At 42.5% G+C, this 15,720-nt stretch overlaps 1 protein-coding gene across 1 annotated transcript in view; it reads left to right on the top strand.

Annotated features, from left to right (window-relative positions):
- Nucleotides 1-15,720, top strand: part of JARID2 (jumonji and AT-rich interaction domain containing 2) — a 202,574-nt gene that overhangs the window by 170,035 nt on the left and 16,819 nt on the right. The window contains 2 exon segments of the mRNA XM_068672023.1: nt 5,768-6,785; nt 10,923-11,422. Of these exon segments, the coding sequence (XP_068528124.1) occupies nt 5,768-6,785; nt 10,923-11,422 (1,518 nt within the window).

Genomic DNA, 15,720 nt, shown 5'->3' on the forward strand with positions numbered 1-15,720 from the left:
GAGACATAGTAAAATTCTGCTCTTGTTAGGAATCTTTGTTAAATTCTTCAGTATTTTCCAAAAGGAGAGTTGTTTTCCCCAGGTGCCAGCTGCATGTTCGTCCTCCTTCCAGTACATTTTTGCTTCTTGTTCATGTGCATTTACCTGGCTTACTTATATATGTGGTTTTGTTTTGTGCAATCTTAGAGAAAGCAAAAGCAGAACACTAGAAATTACATGAGAGTTTCTTTTTTCTTCTTTCTTTCTTTCCTTTTCTGGTGTGCATTTGCACTTGTCACGTTTCCTCTCTCTTTCTTCTTCCCTTGCTATCTTCCCAAATCCTCTTCTGCAAAGGGGTTGTGTGCAAAGGAAACGTAGTTCAATGGGGCCCTCTCTTGGCCTAATATGGTAATTTAGATCTGCAAAACTCATATATCAACACAGAAATATTTGTCTGAATGCATTCAAGACGAGTAGTGTAACAAATATTTTGGGACCAAAACTGTTGTTGGTATTGCTAATATTGCTGTTATTACTGTGGCTGTTATCTAACAAAATGTTTGTTGGCTTGATTTTGTGTGTGTATTTATGTGTGTATGTGTGTCTGGAGGATGGATCCTAGGTGCTGTAAAGGGATGTGTATGCAGACCAGTTCAAATCCAACAAACAAATTTCTGCAAGACAATGTGCTGGTCCCATTCACTTCTAAAAAGCCAACAAAATTTAAAATTTATCATACCATCTTGCAAGGCAAGTGTTCAGCAAAGTAGAGAAAAGAATAGTCAGAAGAGTGGTCTGAAGACAAAAATATATCAGCAAAACTGAGCAGATAGCTGAAAAGCAAAAATAAGCTTCATATTCATATCCCTAGTTTCACTTTTAGCTCAAGACTTTCAGTCATTTAAGGCTAATGTCAATCACTTTGTTACTATTTGAATTCAATTGACTTCTTTCTGATGTGCTCAGTGTAAGCACTGCCTCGGGATGGAGCTGTGGCATAGACCCCCATTTGGTGAACCTGTGCACATGGCAGTGTGGCCAATTTTTTAGGCTGACTTTGTGTGTGTATGTTTAGTTTGGGGGGAGACATATCAACCGTAGAAAGGTAAGAAAATGGCTACCACAATTTCTTGTTTCTTTTGGTTCCAGTTGTCTCATGGGTCCTCAGAGACAAGTACAGACCAGGAACGTGTAGGTGTTTATTGACCAGCCAGAATTTCGCATTTGTCAACGTGAAATCCTGAACCCACCTGTTGCTTTGATGGTGGGCTATGGCCACGTTGCTTGTCCCATTTGTTTCCAGATGTTTGTTGCAGCCTACTCCTGTTTGAAGCGGGGTCTGTTCTGGTCTATAGATTACTGCTGTGTCTTAAACCTTATGTTATCCTCTCTCAAAGCATTCGAGATACCTGTGGACATGTGGGGAGGGGAGAGGAAGAAGCACTTGAAAACCACTGAGTTATGTCTGCTCTGGAAAGATGATGGATCTGAGGAATTTTCCAGCACTGTTTCTTTCTTCCAGGGTCTCCTTAGTTAGCAACCAGACAGAAACAATTATATTAATTACGGTACTCTCAAAGACTCCTTTACTTCAGGACTGGTTTGTCATTGGAATAACTTCATTAGGTTTGAATCAAAACTCAAAATAAGTGTGCTTGTAATCTAGGATAGGAGGTTAGATAGCTGAAGCTTATGGACCTGTTCAGTGCAAGACTTGGCCCTGAGAGATCTAAGCTTTCATTCTGTGGAGGTATTCTGACAACTCTTAAACAGCTGTGATAAGTTGCTGCTTTCTTAATAAATTCAGTTTTCTGGAGTTTCATATCTTGGCAGTTTTAGTTCCGGCTTAAAGCTGATGGTGCTGACAGTGTGTTTTCCTTCAGAGAGGATGAGTTTGGAGGATCTGACCTTTCTCCATAAGCACTTTCTCTGTGAATGCCCTGTACTCAGGCCCTGTGTCACTGTTACCTCACGGAAGGAGTTGCCTGGACGGCCCTTCAGACTTCTCGTAAGAACTTCTTCAAAAAAGTCGTTGGACAAAGCACCTCCATACAGCCTGGCAGCTCCCTCTGAGGTGTTGTTGTGACAGCACTGTAATATAGCTATGGCCTTCTTGAAATCTTCTTGAAAACCTCCAGTAGAGGAGATTCCACAATGTCCATCAACAGCTTCTTCCAGCATTTTTCTTTTCAGCTAATTATAAGGTATTCCAAGTTGCAACTCAAATCATCTTTGTAGACATTTTTTCACCTTCCTTTTCATACATGGAAAATAGTATTTACTGTCTCTTTTCAGAGGATCTGAATATGCATCAGAAGACCATTACAAAGTTCTCCCCTAGTCATCTCTTTCAGACTAAATAAGCCCAGCTCCATTGGCTTTTCAGTAAAGAATGTATCTTCTAAATACCTGAATGTTTTATGCTCTTCTAGACTGTCTAAATTTATGTTAGTATGGGCCCAATCCTGGGCCCAACCCTGTGCAGGAAATACTGTGCTTCTTGCTTTCGGCATTTTCATTAACAGGCCTCAGAGACTGGCATGCTTTTACCACCATTGCATTTTGCAGCTCACTGTGTTCCCCAGGTATTATTCTTCCCCCAGATGTATTTGATTTCTCCTTCCAAAATAACACTTCCTCTTACTGTAGAAATGTTCTGACATAAATTCTTCAAGATTGCCTTTGATTTTGAGCTAGTCAGTAGAGTGCTTACAGCCCCTTCCCAGTGCGCATCACAGGTGAATTTTAGGATAATCCAAGTTACTAATGCGATTACTTAGCAACACTGAGGCCAAGACAAGCCCCTGACAACAATCACCTGAAATGCCCTCCCAGGATGACAGTAAACTGTGACAACAGTACCTTTTCTTGAGGATGACTTTCTTCAATCTGTTGTGAAGCCAATTCGCGGTAATTACATCTGGGATGTGCCTCCAGAGCCTGTTTGTTGGGACGGTGACAGGAGCCCTCCTGAAGCGAAGGTGCCCCGTTACCTGCTCAGCCAGATGTCTGCCAGAAAAAGGTTAAATTAGCTCAAAGTGCTAAACCGTGAGGTGGGGGTGTGTATGTTATGTGTGTTTTTTTGTGCTTGTTTCTTCCGCTATCTTAGTAAGTTTTTGTGTGTTTACAAATGAACTGTTTGATGATTGGTTCCAGAATTGTTTTAGGGATTGAAGTTGGCAGAGTCTACCTGCCCTCCTCCATTTCTCTCCAGGACCCATGCCCTAAGTTAACTATGTGCTTGCTGTAGTTGCCTTCCTAGCTCTTTTGTCGAAATCGATATATATATATTTTTATTTTATTTTTAACATATCTGGTAAGTATTCAGTCACAATGGTGCTTTTGGTGAAGGCTAACTCTCAAGAAGCACTCATTAGCTAAACTGTTGCATTTGCTTTCCTTCCCTATGTAGTGGTTGATCTACACTACTGCTTGTGCTGTAGGGAATCTACTGCCTGTTGTTATCTTTGTATTATTGAGGTATTTATAAAATCTTGTGTTCCATTTTGTGCCCCTTGCTACCTGAAATTGCTTTAGCACCTTGGCGTTTCTGATTTTATCCATACATGCTTTTGCTGTTCCTCTATAGTTGCCCTTAGTCACTCTGTTTCCATTTTTACTCTGATATTTTTTTTTTCCAGTTTTCTATTTGGTTGAGAAATTTGTGACCAGGCATAACAGTCTGTGCTTTGTGCATAATGGTCTGTGTTTCGTGCATTTTCTTTTTTGAGTGGGAATTGTTTTTTTTTTTTTCCCATGTTTTTTATTTTTCCAAGTCTTTTTTCCTTTCTCTGCTATTGTCACATCTTAGAATTGAAAACTCATTTCATAATCACTGTCACCCAGCTTACCTTCCCCTTCCAATCCTCAATCGATTCTTCTCTATTAGTCTAGACCAAACCTGTGATCAATGTTTCCCGCTATAAAGCCAGAGGAGTTCAACACTTCTTCTGACAGCTGCAGGCGGGAGGCAATGTCTCAGCACATCTCTACTCTGTTTGTTCTGCAGCGTCAAAGGGCTCTGTAAAAGTCAAACCCAGGCCTCCATTTCAAATGCAGAGTACTGCCTAAATTTCAAGGGAAAATGGTAAATGCATTTCTGTTAGCAAGCGCTTGCTTCCCAGGTAATAGACATCTTTTGGAAAGCTGAGGGTAAAAGCTCAGGTAATCAGTTAACTGGATTTTCCTCAAGTTTTTCTATCTTGGAAAGCATGTGAAGGACAAGAACATGGATGGGTTTTAGAAGGGTATTATTACAGCTCCAGCTTCTGCAGTGCAAAGGAGAAATGGCACCTAGTAAATGTATGCATATACAGGCACGTTTGGGTATGCAGAATCCCAGGTTGTTGTTCCTCTTCCACGAGTCACTTCATGTGAGCACGATCTTCTCAGCCTCCATTTTATCCCTGTTTTATAACAATTTCTCCCTACTTTGTAAGCGATTGCAATTATTGCATTCTTTATTTGAAGCTGATTAGACAAGTTTTGTGAAAGTGTAATAGAAAAGCATGATTTGGCAGAATTGGTGGTACTCACCTGAGTGCTCGTAAGGGGTGGTTGTAATGTATGCTTTCACTTTGAGCACGTTTATCAATGTTTGTGATTTTTGGGTGTATTTTTCTGAACTCATGGTAGTTTAGGGAGGTGAGAGAAAAAAAAATTGTTTAAGTGCTAAACTTGCTAAAGGCTTAAACTTGGACTTCATTTTCTTAGTAATGGTACTTGCTTTGACAGTGCTGAGCTGTCACAATTCCCTTTGAAGCTGAGGGGTTCTTTCTGTGAGGGTTGCTCTCAGTGCTTAACGTGTCTTCTAATTAAAATACTAATTTTAGTTTCATAATTGGGTTTAAGTGCCTAACAGAAAGCAGTGGAGTCCAGCACTTGTAAATTGCAATGACACATTAGTGAGCAATAACAAAATGTGTGTCAGTAAAACTGCCCAGATATCAAACTTAAAAACAAAACAAACAACCAGGAACTAACCAACAGCCAAGACAAAACAAACACAAAAACAAATCAACAAAATCTTTTTAAAAATTTGTATTTCATGTTGTTAACCTCAGCAAAAAGATGCCTCCCAAGATTTAATATGCGTGACAGACTGGATCCCTCGTGGCTGTCCTGTTCTGTTGGGTGCATAATGTATTCCATATTTATTTTTATATGTATGGAGAGGAGGTTTGTTTTAATCTAAGTGTCTGGCGTTTGCAAAATGTGCCCGTTCCAGTTAGAGTAGGTGGTATGCACTGGTTAGTTTGTCTGCTAAGTAGCAAATTGTGTGTGCACTTAAGGGAAGTTGGGTGGGAGAGGGAATGTGTCTGAGGGCTGGAAAAGGAGATAATAAAAATATTAATTTGTAGGTCAGACTACAAGTGTTTTGTGATACTGTAACATGCTTTCTGGTAGACAAGGAAGAGGGGAGTGCAAGTGATGTAACCCTTCTTAATGCCAGAGGCTTTGTACTTTCTGAAAGAAAGAATGGCTTTCTGGGGACTTTTTGGTTCATTTAAAAAAAAAAAAAAAAGAAAAAATTATATATATATATATATATATATATATATATATATTTCTATTTGTTCATTCTAAATGCCTTTATTCTAAATGCCCTGTCTCTTCTCTTGTCTGGGTGAAAAATATTTTATGAACATTATACAAAAGGGCCAGGAGTCAGGACTGCAGAATATGATCGTCCAGCAAATGGGAAGCTGTGGTAGAGTGGTAACATTATTAATTTACTGTTCTGTTTTCTGTTTCCTTCCTTCTGCTCCCCTTGCGACACTCCTGGTAGGTTTCTAAAGTCAACGGAGTCACTCGAATGTCATCTCCGAGTGCAAATGCAGCCAGTGCCAAAAAGATGCGAGAAGTCAGACCTTCACCGTCCAAAACTGTGAAGTACACTGCAACAGTGACAAAGGGAACTGTCACATACACCAAAGCCAAGAAAGAACTGGTCAAGGAAACCAAACTAAATCACCACAAACCCAGTTCACCTGTCAACCACACAATCTCAGGGAAACTAGAAAGTAGCAATGCAAAAACCCGCAAACAGGTGCTATCCCTTGGAGCATCCAAGTCTAACAATACCGCTGTTAATGGTGTAAAAGTCAATGGCAAGTTGAACCAAAAGACATGCACTAAGGAGGTGGGGAGACAGTTAAGGGAGGGGCTGCGCAATTCAAAGAGGAGGCTGGAAGAGACGAATCACATAGACAAAATACAGTCGCCCACCAAGAGAATGAAAGGGGCCATCAACTTGGCAGAAGCTGCGAGCAAAAAGGCAGCTGTAGAAAAGCCTTTGCTGAATGGACACCTTAAAAAGGAAGTGCCAGAGAAGAATTTGGAAAGAAATAGGCCGAAAAGAGCCACTGCTGGAAAGAGTACGCCAGGGAAACAAGCACATGGCAAAACTGAAAATGCCTCCTGTGAAAATCGTTCTACCTCTCAAGCGGAGTCCTTGCACAAGCCACAAGACTCAATGGGAAAGCACGAAAAGGGCAGTAGTAAGTCTGGGTGGGGGATGCTGGGGGAGATTCCCATCCTTAGGCCCTCCACCAAGGAATTTCATGACCCACTGATATACATTGAGTCAGTCCGAGCTCAGGTAGAGAAGTATGGGATGTGCAGGGTGATTCCTCCTCCAGACTGGAGACCTGAGTGCAAGCTAAATGATGAAATGCGGTTTGTGACACAGATTCAGCACATACACAAGCTAGGCAGGCGCTGGGGACCCAACGTGCAGCGGCTGGCCTGTATCAAGAAGCACCTCAAATCTCAGGGCATTACCATGGACGAACTCCCACTCATAGGTAAGGGCTGTGGTTTCCTTGGCCTTTTGCCGCTGCTTGTTAGAGTCCATATGCAACTTTATGCTCCGTTTGCCTTTATGCTTAACCGAACCCCTGTTCAATTAACACTACAGAGCGTCACATCTCTCCCTTTGCTCAGATACGATGCAGGTAGGTTGTGGGAGAGCTTCGCCAGGAGGCTTTGTATCGCCACCTTCCTCCTGCTAGCTCGTTATTTCACCCAGGGAAATACGCTATACAGCATCCTGGTCTTCAGATTTAAGGATCTCCTGCTTTCCCTACTTTTTCTTTTATTAAGTAGTACAGCTATGGATATTGATAGTCTTGGTTTAAATGTTGCCTCGGAATGTTATTGGACCATACCAAAGGTGTTTTCCAAACAGGTTACAATGCTGCCAAGCTAGAATACAAATATTTTTCCCCCTTCCTTTAAAAGCATTTAACCAAGGGGAAAAATATCTTGAAACTGACTTCTATTTGGGTACTCAGGCACTTAAAATCACAAATTTGCAGTGACCTGCTGACATTTAACAACCATTAAGTGTCAAGAATAGGCAGTAAAATGTGGTTGATTGCAAAATGGAGGTTTCATTATTTCTCTCAGCAGGTGTCTGCCAGGGCTAATGCCTGAGTGAGAATCACTTATTTAACAGAATTCTTGGTTTATGGTCTGCTGTCAAATATGACACGTGACAAAAATGTGACAATAGTTTATAAAAACATGACAACAGCAGCATACAAATGAACTATTGAATGAGCCACCTCCATCTCAACTGCCTTTGCAGCCATGATACAGTAACAAACTTTTGTTTTTAATTTGTGTTAACCCTCTCCTTTGTTTTTGAAGTGTTTTGAGTCAAATCGCACAGGATCTGCATGTTGCAACTTGAGGCTAGAATTTTGCCTCTGAGGCATTATCCCATCAGAGGCAGCTATCAACGCTAGTTGGATTAAAGGACACACTTTTTTGCTTAAACTGTTCACAATGCTTTTTCTCCCCGTTTTAAAAAGTTTGTTTTATGTCACATATGGTAAGTGGGTGAAAAATGCATAAAAGCACACTAAGTGATTGCAAAGTTTACGGTGAAGGGCTCGGCAGAGAATGACAGAATTTGAGGAGAAGGGGTGAGGGTTAGTGCTCTGTTGCAACAACCATGCACAAACATTCAAGGAAATCTGAAAATTAAAATCACTCAAGCAGCAATAAGTGAACATTTTGTATGCCTAATGTATGCAATGGTTGTATGCTAATAGAGAAGAATAATGAATTAAATTTACATTGGCAAGAGAGAGGAGAGAATGTGCAAGACAGCTCGATTAACGCTCCTGGAACAATGTTAACTTTTTAATGAAATACCTTAACTTGGCATTAAGATGGCATTACTGTTAATTATTTGTATTATTTAAGCACCTAAGAGCCTAATTAATAGGCAAGGATTCTATTCTGCTGGGTGCTATATAAGTGGAGCAAACAGTGGGCTCTTACAAAATTTGCATCCCATGTATCCTTTCTGCAGTTAATTTCCTACCTATCTGGTGTTTCAAACTAAAAACAAAATGGAGAAAAGAGGCTGGAGATCATCACTGTACAGAGATTAGAAATCTGTTGGCTCCAGCAGGAAAGATGTAAAATGATCTGTGATGATAAATGCACACTTATTTAAGTAGACATACATACAGATCCCCTCTTTCAGGGCCGAATCACATTTCCATTGAAGTCAGTGGGAGTGTTGCCAATAACTTGTGTAGTGCCAAGGTCTGGTATTAAACACATACCTGAAGATTTAAGATTTTTTTTTTTTTTTAATGAGCTTGCTCAATGGGCAATTTAAACATATTTCTAACGTACTGAAATTAAGACAATTAAAAAAAAAAATAGACAACGCCGTTTCTGCACATGTGCCAGGTCTCATATTTAAGCCATTTAGCTATCGGCACTTTAGAAATAAAGTTAAAACTTTTTTTTTTTTTCTTTAGTCTTTCAAGGAAAGTTTAAGCAACATGCTTAGTCCAGTCCTGGAAAACATCAGCATGAGATATAAATGCTTCCAAAAGTTATGACTGTGTGAAATGGAATTATAATTGAGACCATTTTGTAAACCATAGCTGTGGCTGGCCCTATGGAGCATCTGCCAGATATATGGGACTCTGATTGAATGATGTGATACTTACGGCCTTATATTGCAGAGTGATTATGAGCTATCATTCCATTATACTGGAGAATATTGCATTTCTTAAATAAGTCATAAATATTGTGTTGAAACGAGGACTTGAAACTGGGTGTGCGCAATTTGTTGCGCAGCAGAACATGCATAATATCAAACCGGAGCCATGCTTCTTTCAAAGTTAGGAGCGTGTTACCCAACTTTATACAAGGGGGCTGCATCGATTGGATAAAAAGCCAGCTGAAATTACACTTCCAGTTTATTTGTGAACTGTGCATTTGTAACACTAGACCAAAAAAGCGCTTTCTGTAATAGAGGCCAGCTTGAGTATTATTGTATGGGGAAGATTAAGGAGGAAAGAAGGAAAACCTTTCATTTTTTTTTTCCAATTGTGTTGACCTTTTCTTTGCTCAAAGACTTAAACATTTAGCCTATTAGGAAAAAGAAAAAAAAAGGTAAACCTGCTATGCTGTAGCCCTGCCTACAGCCTTGTTGTATACTTCTCAAAGCCTTTCTTGTGATTTTGGCTGCAACCAAAAGCCTTTCCCCCCTTTCCACACCTTTGACCAGGGCTATGCTGACACCATTAGCAGGCAGCCTCTCGCTCTGCTGTCAGTGTCATCTGGAAATGGTGGATTGGCAGTGGGGAGAGGGGAAAACAGAGGAAAGAAAAGTGTATGGGAGGGAAAGTGAAGGAGACTGAAAACTGGGATCAGCAATGAAGTGTCTGAGGTACAGCATGGCGTAGTTGTAAGGAGGTGATACTGCTTGCACAAGCAAGCAAGACAATAAAGCTGGGCCTTACCAGATCCTGTAGCTGTGCATCCAACAGCAAATATTTACCATAATGCTGCTTCTTGCACTTTCCTGGTTGATAATAGCATTTCTTTCTAAGTGCTAACCGCTATGGCATAATGATTTTCTACTTTCATCACAGAAAAAGAAAGAGAAGGAGAAACGATGTGGCAGCGATGTTGACACCAGTTTTGTATTAATTCTTCTTTTTCTTTTAGCAGTGCCCTGTTGAATTGTAGGTGGTCTCTGGCCAGTTTCTTAACTCTTTCTGCTGATGATTTATTTCTGTGCTTTGAGAGTATTTATGATGCTTCCTTTATTGTTCATCATCCTTTTGGCTGCTTTTTATGCTGAAGTTTGTACAATCTTCGGTTTTTATTTTTTGACTGGAGTGTGAAATGTGCTAGTCATCTTAAAACATACAAAACCGTAATGGAATATAAAATATGGATGGCCTCAAAGTGGGAGAATGCATCTGGAACTTTTTACGTGGTAGCAGTTGCCAGCTTTCTTTTAAGGCACCTCCTCCCTCTTCCCCAGTCTTTAAATTATTATTTTTTTCTAGCTGCAGTGAAATTAATGATGTTATTGTGCTCCTTTTAAATACTTAATATATTCAAAGTGTTGTTCGGACATGAGATAATGGGTATTTCACCTCCAGAAAGGATAAATAATTGTCTATTTGATTGCCAGCACCTTTCTTGACACTTGCTTTTCTTCTTGCCTGTATAAAACAGATGTGGGGCTGGTGGCAGACGAGGGGAGGGTGGGAGTGTGGGGCTTTTTGAGAGTTGGACAACTCCTGTCTCCCCTACTGCTGGGTGATGCGGGGGAAAGATACGTGTCAGGAGATAGCTGGGGATGCTCCGAGAAGAGATGGGCATGAAACTCGAGAAGAAGAGCAAATTTAGCCATAGGGAGTGCCATTGCAAATAGGTACGATAATTCTCTGAGCAAATTAAGTCAGTAAACCAGCAGCTGTGTGCCTGTCCTGGGAGGTGTGCAGGGTGGGGATGGTCCTGCTGTGGTGCCCAGGTACCCAGGGCTGTACAAGTGGCACGTCCCGCGTGTTCCCAGCTAGCAGGAGCGCTTGCCGTGTGCCACCCACAGGTTTGCTAACCAGTTCCTGTGTTTCCCTTTCCCCCCCCCTCTGCTGCCTGGCGCACGTGGACCCCAGGAGGCTGCGAGCTCGACCTGGCCTGCTTCGTCCAGCTGATCAACGAGATGGGGGGGATGCAGCAAGTGACTGACCTCAAGAAATGGAACAAACTGGCAGACATGCTGCGCATCCCCAAAACTGCACAGGACAGGCTGGCCAAGCTGCAGGAAGCCTACTGCCAGTACTTGCTCTCCTACGACTCCCTCTCCCCCGAGGAGCACAAGAAACTGGAGAAGGAGGTCTTGCTGGAAAAGGAGATCTTGGAGAAGAGGAAAGGACCTTTGGAGGGACATTCGGAGAATGCCTACAAGTTCCATTCCTTGCCCCGGTTTGAGCCCAAAAACGGACTCATCAACGGCGTGGTTCACAAAAACGGCTTCCGCAACAAGTTAAAAGAGGTCGACGTCCCACTGAAGACGGGCAGGCGGCGGCTCTTCGCTCAGGAAAAGGAGACCACGAAGGAGGACGAGGAGGAGGAGGAGGGAGTTCTTAGCGACTTACACAAGTGTATATACAAGGTAACGAGGCGGGCTCTGCTGGCTTCCTCGCGCAGAACGGCCGCTGCTGTGCTCCAGGTTGCACCCAGTTTTGGGGGGAGCTGGTGGGCTGTACACCCGGGTGCTCTGCTGGCTTTAGCCTCATCTGCCTGGCTCTGACGGCATGCCTGAAAAACTGGGATGCCTCCTCGTTGTAAGGAGACATTCCTGCGCCAGGCTACCCCCCTCCGCCTCCCCGTGAGAGGCTCCTTGAATAGCTCTGCCCAATTATCCTTGCAGACGCAATTTTTATTTTCATTTTCTGGTGACATTTAAAAGCAATGCTCTGCTCTCTCACCCCTTCTTGCGAGCCTCTTGTAGTAGCAGCAGCACTTCACATCAAAGCTAGCATCACTGGGAATAGACTGCATTTAGAAAGGGCAAATTGAAATGCAAACAATATTTTCATCTGCGCTGCCAAATTTTGCTCGGCGCTAACGGTCACGTGAACGCCCAGTCCTCCACGTATCGAGTACATCATTTACAAAAGAATGCTGAGTCTCTCACTGTGTTTTCTTTGGCAGCCTCCTGCCCTTGAGCAGGACTTGGCACTGTGGCTCGCAGCGCAGCTCAGAGTTGTGCTCAGCTGCTCAGCCAAGCTCCGAGAGAAATACAGAATTCAGTGTCCTTGCCCAGGAAAGGAATACGCTGTTCTTCCCTTTCCAATCTCACTTCCATCACTGGGAAATGAGGCCAGATAGCCCAAAGTGGCTTATTGCTAAGCTATTTAGAGGCTGCGTGAGCTCATGACTTGGGCTTTATAAGCTTGCTTTGGGTTTCTTTGCAGCCTATTACGATTTGTCAGCCAGAATTTCTTTTATTTGGGGACTCCGTCCTCAATCCCGCCTCTGAAAAGCAATCTCCTTGCCATCTGCCTACTGGACAGAAGCATATCTAATGACAGCAGTGTTTGTGAATAGTGGAGTGGCATTTAGGTGGTTAAAATACTGTGCTTAATGATGTGAAATGAAAAATCTGATACGACTTACCCCTACTGCTGTATGAACAACCTCCCGCGTAGCCGGGGGGGATGCCTCTGCTTTCCCAGTGTAAGTCGCAAGCTGAGGTTTAGAAGATAAACAAGAGGCTCAAAAAGCAAGACTGTAATTTGTTAAGAGAAGTATCCCAGTCAGGCTTTTAGAGGAAAAAAAAAAGAAAAAAGGCAAGCAAGATATGGCTGGTAACCTTCTCCCCCCTCAAAAAAGTCAGAGAGCTCCCCCCCAAATTGCTGTAGCTGCACAAAAAGCACTGATGGTACTGGAAGCATCAGGCCTTGTCTGAGTCCAGCAAAACCCAGTAAGAGGACCTTAGGAATATTTCTATTCCATGGCATAGGAATTACCAGAGAGGAGCATCGCTGAGGCTGCAGGTTGGTGCTCTCTCCACCTGGACCAGGCTCCTGCTGCACAGCTCCCTCAGGAGGCCTGGTCCCTCTGAGCAGAGGAGCTGGAGCTTCGATTTCCACAGCACTTGAGGGGTTATACCTCAAGGACAGGTGCCTGACAAGAGGTTATGGCACTTAGAGCAAGCCCAAAAGCATAAAAATGAGAAATCTTGCAGTGGGAGTCCTTCGTTACTAGGCTGCCCATCAGGACCAAGCTGAGGTGGTGCCTGGATTTTGGATTTAAGCAGAGGGCACTTCACAGAAATTTCTGAAACAAACTTTTTAATCCTGCATTCTCTGTTTTTCTTGAGTGCGACAGTGTCCTTCCATGTCTGCGTGTGGATGGGGGACTGTTCTCTTCCTATTAACACATTTCTGAGAAAATCTAAATTTTTTTTTTTTTATCAGAACGTGTCCTCATGTTACAGTTTCAGCATGTGGTGGGATTATTATGGTTCCTTTCTAAAGCACATTTCTCATTCTGATTAAAAACAAAACAAACAAAAGCCCTTCTATAAATGTCCAGGTCAATAGATTGAGGGCTGGAGGAGAATATCATAATCCTATGGATTCAGTCCAATTCGGACCATAAAATCTATACCTCAGACCATAAGGAGAGACCATACATTTAGTGTTTTGCACGGTGATTTCTGCAGCCAGCATGTGCTTGAGCTGGAACGCATTTTTAGAAAGAGACATCCAGTCTTCCAGGAGCAGTTACCACCATATCGCATGTCAAGGTTGGAGTAAATCTCCTTTGTGTTTGGCTGATTTTCTGCCAGGACTCCCAAATTACTTTCAGTGTTGCTCCTTGCCAAGCTGCAAGGCCTGCTGTGCTTTTAGGTGCATGCTGCAGGCTGCTGCCCTTGCTTTCTTTACTCCCTAAAAGTATGGCTTTTTCTGCCTGACTTTCCTCCCCTTTCCACGCCATTGCCAGAGGTGATGCACACCCGTCAGTCTTGCTGATGGTGCTCCCAGTTTGTTCTTGAGGCTGATGCAGAGACCATGGGGAAAAAAAGTCAAAAAAAGGAAAAGGAAAGCTTGTCCTTTAATCCTTTCTCTGTCATATTGTCAGAGAAAATACTGTATATATTGTCTCTGTCACAGCAACAGAGACTCTGCTGAGTAGCTTGAAGTTCCCAGGACAGGTGCTGAACTGCTCAAGCATTTTTTTGAGGGCATTTAGAAGGTTATTTTATTTCTCAGCACTTAATTCTGCATTCTGGTTGAGATGCTCTGCTACGGCATTTTGAACTATTTTCTGAACACCCATTAGAAAATGTTGTGAGATCCCTCAGATATAAAAAACAAACAAACAAACAAAAACAAGCAAACAAATAAAAAGATAGAAAACCTCTGTAATTAAATTTGTTTTACAACTTCTAGGAGACTAAAAAAGTTTGACAACTGTTGGTGCGGGCCCTGCATTTTATGGGAGTTCTCGTTTCAAGGCTCTGCCTCAGTAAATGATTCACGAGGGCATTAAAAGATGAAGGAAATTGCTTATTGTATCGCAAAGCAACCAGCTCTGAACTTTATGGGAGCTGGAGGGCCCCAGGCTGTGGGCATTTCATAAACTTCTGCCACGGCTAATTGCATTGCGTTCAATTAAGAAAGTGGCAATGTCACAGCCGTAGGAGCCCGGCAAAGCGATAGACTTGGCCTCTGGGCAAAAGGCTGCTGTGCAGTTGTTCCCTGCTTACTCTTGGGCATAGTTCATAAATAAATAATAGAAAAGGCTTAGGTGGTTTGGCAGATCTGTTTCATTACTGGAAAACCTACAAGGTTGTAGTCCGAGAGATAAAATGCCCATTTATGTGGAGTTTAAGCCCATGGTTGCTCAGTTGGGTGAGCGGGGAACACATTGAGGTTTAGAGGAAGAAGTAGATCTGGTAAGGTGTGGGAGATGTTTTCAGCTTTGTGTTTGCAGAGCGATGCTGGTTGTTGCCTACAGTAATCCCTGTAAACCAGCTTGGCCACGGCAGCTACTGTGGGGTTCGTGAGCTTGGCACCCCCCAGCTCTCACAGGTTGTGGCTTCCCAGTTCTCTTCTTTCACCCTGGAATAGAGAAGGCAACAGGGCTGTGCCTGTATGGGTGTCCTGGTATGTCTGGCTGAAAGGAGCAAGCAGGTTCTGGTGCTCCTGCCTTCAATGCCTTCAGAGGATGCTCCCAGAGCTACTGCTATTAGAGATGCACATCAAAGCAGGTACCCAGAGAGTTAGATAGAGCTCAAACAGAAAACCAAGTCAGGTTCTGCTCTCATACGGGCTATGTCCTGCAGTAGTGCCAAGAAAGAGCATGCTCATTTGGCAATTTTACTGAATTTTACTTTCCTCAGCCTTGCAATAAATGGTCCTGGTTCCTTGAAATTGCACTTTTATTGAATGGTGCAAAGCTAGTTTTTGTGTGCAGGTGATTAGTGTAATTTCAGTAAACTTTATTTTTTCTGACCCCCTTGATCTCATACAATACTGGCTTGATGCTGAACATTTCTATGAACTTTCTAAATCCTTTTCATCCCTTTCTGTGTATGTAAAAGCATAGCCACATGGCCCTTTGGATCTGAATCTGAAATTCAGGGAGGGTTGAGCACCAAGTTGTGTGTCCATCTCCTGTAGTTTTGAAACGCAGAGCTGTGCTGGATGAAGCAGTGTACATAGCTTTCTTTGAATGTTCTGCTGGTCTCTAAAGGATTGGTTCAACAATATTATTTTGACATTAAATATGATGTCATGAGATACGATTTCTCTATCACTGAGATATTTTCCCCAATAAGAAACGAGTATAGATCCACATGTGTTCTGAAGACATTCTTCTCTTTGTGATTTGAGATTGAGCATGTAAAGAGAAGAGTGAAGCCAGGGGAGATGGAGGCACCTTTTTTTTTATTTTCAC

Source organism: Anas acuta, chromosome 2 (genome assembly GCF_963932015.1).
Source record: "Anas acuta chromosome 2, bAnaAcu1.1, whole genome shotgun sequence".
Classification (NCBI taxonomy): domain Eukaryota; kingdom Metazoa; phylum Chordata; class Aves; order Anseriformes; family Anatidae; genus Anas; species Anas acuta.